This window comes from Arvicola amphibius, chromosome 11, assembly GCF_903992535.2.
Source record: "Arvicola amphibius chromosome 11, mArvAmp1.2, whole genome shotgun sequence".
In the NCBI taxonomy this organism is placed as follows: domain Eukaryota; kingdom Metazoa; phylum Chordata; class Mammalia; order Rodentia; family Cricetidae; genus Arvicola; species Arvicola amphibius.
Genome location: NC_052057.2, coordinates 27,768,453 through 27,779,007, shown reverse-complemented (window position 1 = coordinate 27,779,007; position 10,555 = coordinate 27,768,453). Strand labels below are relative to the sequence as shown.

Genomic DNA, 10,555 nt, shown 5'->3' with positions numbered 1-10,555 from the left:
CCCATCTTTTGTTCTGATGCTCTGAGTACAAGTCATTGAAAGATCAGTAACAGTCATGTTCGTCACTAGAGGAAAACAATCCAAGGTCTATGTAAAATAAAGTTATATCTGGACCCTTTGCCACAATAGTGACATTTTTCCCCAGTAAGACAGAAAACACTCTTCACAGTATAGATGTCCCAGTAGGTAAAGCTATGTTTACAGACCTCCCTTATAGACAGAAAACACTTTGGTCTTCTATTTGAAGGTTCTCAGTCAGGATAAAAAATGTTGCAGAGAATGATACCCCAGTAGTCAGCGCTCTTTGCCTTTCTCTCTTACCTCCACGGGTAAGCACCAGGCTCAAGAGCTGGGCCTGCCTCACTGTACGACTTGCATCTTTGCTTTCTACAAATACACTGTGTTACCAGTAAACTGCTCAGAGACTACTTTGAATACACTAGAGGATATGGATAGACATAATCACTTCCTTTAGTCCGTCACCAAAGTCGTGTCTTCTTGAAATAAAGATCCACTTTGTATCTTGGTCCTGGGCAGATGGCCAAGATTTTGATGCATTAAGTTCATAATTCTTTAGAGTCTTCTGGTACAACTTCTAGAATTATCTGCAATGTTCTGGTTATTCTGTCTATAAAGAGATAAAAAGAGATTAAAATGCATGAAAATCAGAATGGCATCAAAATAGCAAAATGTGAATTATTGGGGGATGGAGGCTGAGATGCACAGCCACCTTCTTTGTAGTACACTTTCGAGAATTATTTACTTCATTATAAACCTATCATGCTCAATTAATTTACTTGTCACTTCTACAACTTCCCATGATGCCTCCTCAGTAAGAATACATTAATGTTTTGCATTCAAATGGGAACATTTATTTATGAACCAGGAGGCTGAAAATATTTTGAGACAATGGAACCAAGATATAAATAAATGTTTACAAATATGTTCCATGTTGAGCTCAGAATGGGTTTGTTCTTTTCTCACATAGGGGATGACAACCAATTTCTCAGACAGTCAGGAGAAGAATATTATTTCCAGTGTCTAATGTGTAGTGTTGTTGAGCAAATTACCATATTTATCAAGGCCTCGGCTGTCTCATAAATAGAGGCAGAAACCTGGACTAGTCTGGGTCATTAAGGTCTGGTCATTAGACTGGTTACATTCAGCATCATCCACAACTCCAAATTTGCTTCAAATTCAATCCTTAGTCTCTTAATTTAGAAGCTGAGGGTTTAACACAGCAACAGGTTACTGTAATACACTAAAATAGAAGAACCCCTGAGCTGTATCATTTCTAATGATGCTTCCTAGCCACAGCCTTAGAGTGGGAAGCTCTGTGGTGATGGTTCCAGGGACATTCTTGCTTGCTCATTGTCACTAATGCCCACAGAACATCTTCAGAAGTCTCCTAATCCTCAAGAACCCCAAGTTCTGTCCCTTTAAAGGTTTAAGAACCAAATCACCTGTCCTCCAGGTGTGCTTTCTCTTTTCTGATGATTCATTCGAATAGGTCCTTGCACACAATATTCAACTACATTAAAAGAGCTATTTTCATCTTTTGCTCTCTGATCCTTGTAGCATCAATGCTAAATGTCCCCCAGAGAAGCATACATTTGAACACTTGGTCACCATCTGTTGGTACTGCTTAGGAAAGCTCTGGGAGGTTTAATGGGTGCAGCTTGACTGCCGAATGTGAGCTAACCGTGGCTGGCATGGAGACTATAGCCCAGCCTCACTTTCTGTGGAGTCTCTATGTGGTTTTGGCTTCCTCACTGCAAATGGTATGACCAGCCACTCGTGAAGCCCCTGCAGTCACGCCTTTTCTGCCACCATGGGCTGTAGTCACTCAAACTATAAACAGAACAATCTCTCCTTCCTTAAGATGCCTCTTCCCAGGTATGTTGTCACAGTACAAAGAAAAGTAAACAAATATTGTCATAGTCCCTGGGGGAATTACCTGGGCACATTGTATTTTTTAAATCTGTGTTTATTGTAAGGGGTCTTATATATACAATTGTTAATTAAATTAAACCTTTTATTATTTTTAAACAAATTGTATTTTATAACATCCACTCTGCCATGAGAGCAACAATCAAACAAGCGTTGTAAAGAAAAGCAATGCAAATGAAGAAACAATAACTCAAGCCATGATAAAATAACCCATGTTTAAAAGGTACCCTGTGTAGTTCCCTAAGCTAAACCCTAGGTTCTTGTCTTCTCGCTTAGCCCTGGTCCTCCACACCTGACATCAAAGTTTGTCCTAGTGTTCTCCCATAATGTGGGATCCCAACTGTTGTCTTCTTAGGTCTCTTGCTGGTATGGGAACTTTAGGTCCACTCCAGACACACGGAAGCCTCTGGGGTGCTCATGTTTGCATGTGTGCTTCTGAAAGCACAGTTTGGACTCTCCTTTCAGCAGAGCAAGACAGAGACCCAAACTGTGTGGTTCTGCCTACTCAACCCTGTTGACATTCTCCCCTGGAATTTTCTAAACTCTCCCCTTGGTGTTCCATTAGTGGCATAACTTGTATGATGGTGGAGTGTTCGGCGAAGGGATCGGCCTTGGCTTTAGGTACTCATTGGCTTCCCAACTTTTCCTTGTAGGCTGTCTTATGACAGTGGGGCTGGCATAGGTGCTCAGTGGAGGCGCTGCAGAACACGTGGCTTTGGAGTGCCATATATTCTATTTACATTAGCAATAAGATTAGTGGCCAGGCAATGATCCATCAATAAAGGTGAGGCAATGACCGACAGCTGGAGGTTTCCATAATGCAATGCAGTGGTTTCAGTTTTGTTTTTCATGTTCCCTGGTTATTCTTGAAGTAAACTGGAACACCCGACTTTGCAAAACCTCACTCACCCCATCACACCTGGTATCCACAGGAGAGCAACAGCCAAGAGTGAGTGAGTTTGGGAAACAGTGCAAAGTCACTCCAATCCCAGAAGTTATATTAAAAATAAGAATATGTTCTCTTAAAGATACTTTCATATGCATGATATTTATTTAGTGGAACATCGTCTGAGCTCCTAAGAATATAGGCAAACTTAATGAATTAAATAAGTACACTCTAATCTTTGGAAAAAGGCTGCAAATGGCCCATCCCAGATGAAGCGATCTTGATATATTTTGGGCAAGATATGCTTTCAGGCTCTGGATTTTCTAGCTTGCTGTCTAGAAAGATGGATTATAGGCATGCTGCTCATGTCAGCCAGAATGGGTTTTTGTTTGTTTGTTTGTACAATCAAAGATTATGTTTAAATACAGCTGCCACCCGATCTCCACCTGAGCAAGAGGGGCAGGCTGCTGGTCATCCCATTGCCTCTCATTTGAGCTAAAGTTGGACGGATAACTATCGAGTTCAATCGCTGCCACTAGCCCTGGCCTGTGTTTCCAGGGTCTGTTACCTCTGTGTCTCTGTACACATCAGGGTGGAACCTGCCCCCTTTTCCTCCCCCTGGAAAGTTTGCCTGTCTGTAGATAAATAAATCATATAAACAACCAAGCAGAAGAATTAACTGCCCTCTTAGAGATGTGGAGAAAGCTGTCGGCATATCTGACTAGCCCCTTAAGAGAATGCTTTCTTCTAGCTCTGGAAATACTATAACATAAAAAGTGGTTCAATACTGGCATCCTGTGGCCAGAGGTATTCATCAGAGCTCTAGAAATCTCACATCCTTGGGCTAAGAGACGAGGAGCACCCCCTGGCTGTCTGTGCCAACTAGCATTGCACCAGTTTCTGAATGGTGTCTAGATACAACTTCTAGAAACAGCCCCTGCGAGGGGCATTTTGCTAGACCGTCACTGTCACATTGTCCCAGGGTTGATCCATTCATACATACTGAGATTTAAAAGAAAATCAAACAGCATAATATAAAAACTAAACAATTTACCAAGCAAACATGATATTAAACTCCTGAACAAACTGCCGGAAGCAAGGCTCTCCTGCCTCCACGCTCACGTGGAGTTTCCTCTCTAACAGAAAGTATATCTTTGGGGGAAGGGCCCAGTACTGCTGTAGGAGGCTCTTGCTTCGTCTCTGTGTGTTTTGTTTTGGCCAAAGGCTACAAAAATACTTCCTACCGCAGCAATAAATACTATGAATTTTTTTTATTTTACTACAAGAACACTGCCTAAGAGGAAAATCAAACAGAATTACAGAGGACTGTTGTTTTTCCCTAGTCCCTTTCACAGCGTCTATAAAGATAAAGAGTTGTGATGATCACAGTATAAAGCAGAGCGGCTGGGTCCCTGGTAAGATGGCAGAGAGTCCCCGAGAACCAAACCACCGATGTGGGTCTCCACCGCCACAGTTTGTTTCCCAAAAGGCTAACACTAAATTCAGCAGCCTTGAATATGTTCAAAACATCATTCGAGGCAGAAAAATAGCAAAACCTCCAAAATTACATGAGCACAGAAGGGCAACAAAAAAAGATCATGTATGAAAATTCCTGATCTGAACTGACTGAGCAGCTTCAAGCACGCCTGTGGTAGTGAGACGAGAGACCAGCTAGAACTGGCTGCGCAGGGAAGGACAGAAAACCTTCTGGAGGGGATAAAATGGTTTTTTTTTCATTCCAGGCTCCTCCCAAAGACTGGTGGCTCTTTCTTCTAGGCCTTGGACAAGACATAAAGCCCTCAGTCTCAGGGATGACTCCCAATTTTTTGGGTCCCTGGTCCCAAAAAATATATATATATATATTTTTAATTTGGTTTTTTATGACAGGGTTTTTCTGTAGCTTTGGATCCTGTCCTGGAACTAGCTCTTGTGGTCCAGGCTGGCCTCAAACTCACAGAGATCCACCTGCCTCTGCCTTCCGATTGCTGGGATTAAAAGTGTACACCACCACCGTCCGGCTAATCCTAAATATTTTAACAAAATTTCTCCTCCCTTCAGAAGACCTATAGTTAGTGTCTCCAACAGAGAAAACCCTAACTAAATATGGGTTTGTTTGGAAGAATTAGGTGAGGGAGGACTACATTTATAAGGTTTTTTTTTTTATCCCTAGTCCCTCGTTCTGTGCAGTTCTCTGCATCCTGGCGACAGCTTCGCCTCATCAGGTACTCCCTGGTCCCTAAAAGCAATAGCCATCACCATCAGAGTGACATGAATCCTCTGGCGACATAACTCAGCATCCATGTAGTAGGGACAATGGCTTCTACTCCTTCAAATGGTTGTCAGAACTGAAAGCGGTCACACATGTGCAAGCACACAGAAAACATAAAAGAAATCCAAGTTCTCAGCCTCCTCATGGTCACCAGAGCCGTCTGCAGCACCCTTCCCTAACAAGGTAGTACTGTAGCAGTGCTGCCTAAGACATTTGCAGGCTTCCACCACACTCATCAAGAAATCTCACCTCATTGGTCAATTCAATGTTATGATAGTCTATGTATAGTATATATAAGCTTTGTCCCACCCAGGAGAACAAGCATTATGTCACTAAGGGATTCCAAAGAGCCGTGAGGCCATTTGCAGCACGAAAAAGACTCTGCCTAAAGAAACTATTCTCGAAATTGCCAATGGCTACAGCCACCCAAATGAAATGCCCAGCTGGATGCAATGGGGCTGCACTCTAAAAGCTTTCTGCTGCCTCTCTCCTCACAACCACAATTAAAATGCGGTAATTTAATAACAATGGTACCACACGTTGTTTTAAAGTTTAAGAGATGCATATTGGATGTATGTACCTTTATGGGTTCTCTATAGCAGTTTATTGCCAGGTCCAAGAGGCTTAAAAGTCTTACCTGATAATTGTCTGAACCACTTGGGTTTCTTATCCCACACAATGAAGAGATAATACGCAGGGACTCCGGTCAGTGTGATGAGGAAGCCAATCCCGGTGCTGAAGGGGTCCGAGTAGAGGGAGAGAACCACCATGAAGAGGCAGGTGAAGGAGAACAAGGCTGGGATGAACAGAGGCACCTGGAACACGGCCAAAAGAAAACAGCATCACCCAACTTCAGGAGACCAGGGGTGGAGGGTACCAGTCATGGGACCAGGCCATAGGCCTCCACCCATGTAAGCAGCAAAATCTCACCAAGCATCACAGAGCCTGTGTTAGGTGCAGTTTCTTAACTTTAACTCGTTTTTAGACTATCTGAACCAAGTCTAGGGCTAGTAGATGATCTCTTCAAATTCTTTCACTTGCGAAGGATCATTAGGATTTATGCTTTTCATCTGAAAAGATTGCTTACTTGGTAATCATGATTAGAACCCACTTTCACACGGAGTCAAGAGCGCCAGTGGCTTTGCTACGTGTTAACGCCTGTCAGCGAACATTGATTTCCTGTTGAGAGTCACACTCCGACCCGACGGGAATAAAGCAGGCCGACTCCTAGTCAACAGCTAATGAAGATGCTGCGGGCATGGTGGCAGCAAGATACTATCCAATGACATGACTGCAGCATTGTCTTAAAAGCAAACAAACCGTGAGATGCTGTTGACCCGTGGACAGCTGAGACTGGGGGAGACAACAAGCCAGCCCTCCAGCCCTCCCAAACAGGAAATGCTGGGCATGGTAAATGGCCGCCCCCAGCTGGTGGCAAGCTCTTCCTATTTCATGTTTCTTTAGAGCAGTCATCCTCAACCTTCTTAGTGCTGTGGCCCTTTAAGACATTTCCTCAGGGTTGTGGTGACCCCCTCCCACCCAACATGAGATTATCTATAATTTGTTAGCGCTATGAATCAGAATGTAAATATCTGTGTTTCCCAACGGTTTTAGGAGAACCCATGTGAAAGGGTCATTCAACCTCCTAGTTCCCCAGGGTTGAGAGCCATTGCTTTATCATGTTAATGCCATAATATAATATAATATAATATAATATAATGACTATAATGCTAAAAGTTAAAACTCTTCCTAACCCATAAGGCTGCACCTCTTCTCATGTTGTAATTAATGAAGTACTCTTTCTTTCCTAGCCCAGCTGTGTCAACAATTGGGCATGAAGACAAATGAGGGTATTCCACCCTCTGAACACACCAAGTCATGCATGAAAAAAGCAACGCAGAAAGTATCTTTAACACTATCTGTTCTCAACAAGGTAAAATCTGTGACGAATTCACTATATCTTACTTAAAATATGTGTATAATATATATATATATAATATACTATATATATATTATATATATGCTTTCCCTGAGTAAGACATATTAGAAAGCGCTCCCTATGAGAGTTAAATCTTTTACACTGCAGGACCCTGTTCTTCTCCCAACCTCCCCATCATCAAGTTATGACAAAAGAGGCCTAGGTATTAGGAGAGAGATTTATGCAAACCCATCAAGCTTGTCCAGGCTTACCTTGAAAGGACGATGCATATCTGGGCGTTGTATCGAAGATAAATCAACCCGGCAACTACCAGTCCCATAAAAAGCCACCTGGCAAAACTGAGGAAATTCAGAAGACTGTAGAGGTCTCCGGAGAAGAGCATTATCATCGTCAGAGGATGCTGGTGGTGGAGGAGAAGGAGACAAGGTTAACGCAGCGAACTGAGAGGGAGCAGGCAACCACCAAACAATAACACTGTCTCATTTTACATGGTTCTTTCCAATGGCTTATTTATAACAAGAAACCATTATCCTGACCGAAGCCAAGATCCCACACACATCTTTTCCATATTCTCTTCTTAGGTTATAACTAAGCTCAGTTGGGGATGTGGTCATCACCCCGGTTTCAGCTGGAGTTTTATGCGAATTCACTGTTTTGTTACTCTGTCTATTCCTTTTCTTCACTGGAGAGGAGACAATGTGTTTCTGTTGCTGTTCTATTGTTGTGTGCACGTGTGTCCATCTACATGTGTATAAATGCAGGGGTGTTTATAAATGCATGTGGAGGCCAGGGGAGAAACTTAGCTGCTGTTCTCAGTCTGTCTATACTTTCAGGTCACTTCTACCTTGTTTCTCATTGGCCCTAGAACTGGCCAGGTAGGCTAGGCTGGCCAGGTAGGCTAGGCTGGCCAGCCAGTGAGGCTTCAGGGATCTCCCTATCTCTGCCTCCCCCAGCACTGGGATTATGAACCCAAGCGGCGATGCCAGCACTTTATAAATATGGTTCTGAGGGACTAAAACTCAGGGTCCTTAAACTTTCAAGACTAGCAGTGTACCAGGGTCACCCTACCTCAGACAATGGTGTTCCAATAAATAAATAATAAATAAAAAACACTCAATCACTCAAATCAATGGGGATTCAATTATTAGTAGGGCGCCAATCATAAATATTAAATGCGGCTCCAGTAGAAACCTCCAAGGCTGCTCTGAGGTGATTTCTGAGATGCTCCTGGAGCCCCACACAGGAAGCAACCAGGATGAGGTGAATCTTTTGGCTCCTGAATGTAAGACATGGACCTCTTCTTTGCTCTAGGTTCGCTCTCCTCACGTGCTAACTGCACGTGACTCTCAAGACAGGAAAGAATGGAACCTACAGAACAGCAAGCGGCTGCTGCTGAGAAAGCCAAGGACGATGTGGCTGATGGCAGAGGGCTTCAAGATGAAAGCCCTCTTCATGGAATAATAATACATCCTATTCCCATAAGTGACGTTGGCTTCTTAGATTCCTCACAGAGTGTGTGCGTTACTTTAAAAAGAATTTCAGAGGATGCATTCTGAAACAAAATTAAATGCACGGAAGAAAAAAAACGTTCCATGCTTCCTAGGGCACTCTCAATAGCACATTTCAGTTGAGGGAAAAATGATGCGAACATGGCCGATGGGTATTTGAGGGCTCCTACACCTTTTATAGGTTTCTGTACCCCACTTTTCACAAAGAGTGTTCCTGCATTGAGAAACTCACAGCTTCAATTTACATGTGGGTTTATCCTTTCTTCTCCGTAGGTGGCTCTCGCAGGTCTTAGTTAACAACTGGAGAAACCATTTCACTGCTTAGTTGCTTATATCTATGCTTTGGATGGCGTTGGGTGGGTTTCATTATGATGGGAGCCAGGGAGAGACAACGGGTAATGTTTGCACAGCCTGCTTTCAGCTGCAGTCAGTAGTCGAAAATCTGTCCTTGTGGTTTTCCTTTCTCTCCTTTGAGGTTTCTCTGCCAAGCAAAGAAACCACCGGCACTACTTCCCATTATACCTAACAAATGTTCTCAAAGGTGAAACAGAAAATTGGGTGGGACGTACCCAGGGCATTCCACACCCACCAGAAACACGGAGTCAAAGGAAGTCTGTTCCGACTCCGTCTTTTGCTAAACCTTTTGTGAGGGTATTTATATATACACATATACTTGTTAATGTGCATTACCAAAACAATAACAAGCTGGCAAAGGAGTGTGCTGTGGACATGAATCATGGAAAGGATTTCCGGAAGGTGCCCTTCTCGTGATGCAACGTAAAATAACCTGGTGGAGGAAAAAAAATCATGGTGGAGTTTACACAGAATCTATCATTCGAAGTGGGAAAAAAAATCTGAAATCCCCAAGCAACATGTGTTGAATCTTTCTCACACTCAGATGTTACCGTTTCTTAGATGGTCATTTTAGCTGTGCTTTGCAGACAAAGGGCAGACTTCATAAGTCTCATGTCAAGACCTTACGATGGGACATAGCTTGTTATGCTTGAGGAAAAGCAAGAGCAACATCTCACTGAGTGGAGCTTTACATACACACGAAGAGCTTGTAGCAAGTCAAACTCTAGATTGCTAGTGTCGATCCCAATCTCGCACACAAACATCAAACACATATGTACATACATGTGGCGTTCACATTTATAAGATTTAAATTGTAACATAAGGAAACGAGATCTTCGTGCCATCAAAGCAAAAGGGTTACAGATGGTGGGTGGTATTTTCTGCTTTCTACTTACTCTTCTTTCGTGGCACCTTCAGGAAAACAAAGACTTTATCGCCAGAAATAAAGCTGTTATTAGACCCCCGTAGACGACTTAAAAATTCTGCATGGCCGGCTCAGAACGGGCTATGTGTAGACATGCAGCGCCCTCTACTGGGGAGAATCAAACAGGCTGCACTAGAATCTACTACAAACTTGTATAGCCCTTAAAAAACAACAGGGTCGGAGGCACTATTGCTTTTCTGTTAAAAGTTTCCTTATCACATCCAATCTCTAAAACAGAAATGTGTTTCTGAAAATACATGAACCCGCTCACCTGGAGACAGCGAACACGCACCGTTCATGGGCCGAAGCAGGAGAGAGGGCAACAAAGATCGGGACTGCTAATGAGAAATTTCCAGCAACGCTCAGAGAAGGTCTGGGAAAGAGAGAATGAAGCAAATTAATGCTTTCCCAGAAAGTGGAATAAAATGAAACAATTAGGCCAAACTTGCTCTTTGACTTCTATTAGCCTGGTTGCTATGTGAATGTTTTATAACCCTCTTTTCGGTTAGGGTCAGACTCCTCAGACAATCATCGGAAGCCGGGTACCATGGCATTGCTTGTTCAGTCAGACCTGTGAGCAAAGGTCTAACAGTGCCTTCTCTCTCCCTTCAAAGCGATGATCCATTACTGATCTTTATCAACCATGATGTATATCATCTCTGCCTGTGATCAGAAGAAGAGGCTCAATTCGGAAATTCTGCTTTTAGAGACAGAAATGGTTCGG

General features: G+C 43.0%; 1 protein-coding gene across 1 annotated transcript in view; it reads right to left on the bottom strand.

The window, feature by feature from the left end:
* Positions 1 to 516: 516 nt before the first annotated feature.
* Slc7a11 (solute carrier family 7 member 11) overlaps positions 517 to 10,555 on the bottom strand; it is a 67,138-nt gene continuing 57,099 nt past the window's right edge. The window contains 6 exon segments of the mRNA XM_038348373.2: positions 517 to 628; positions 5,743 to 5,920; positions 7,296 to 7,321; positions 7,324 to 7,444; positions 9,243 to 9,339; positions 10,103 to 10,192. Coding sequence (XP_038204301.2) covers positions 564 to 628; positions 5,743 to 5,920; positions 7,296 to 7,321; positions 7,324 to 7,444; positions 9,243 to 9,339; positions 10,103 to 10,192 — 577 coding nt within the window. The 3' untranslated portion in view covers positions 517 to 563.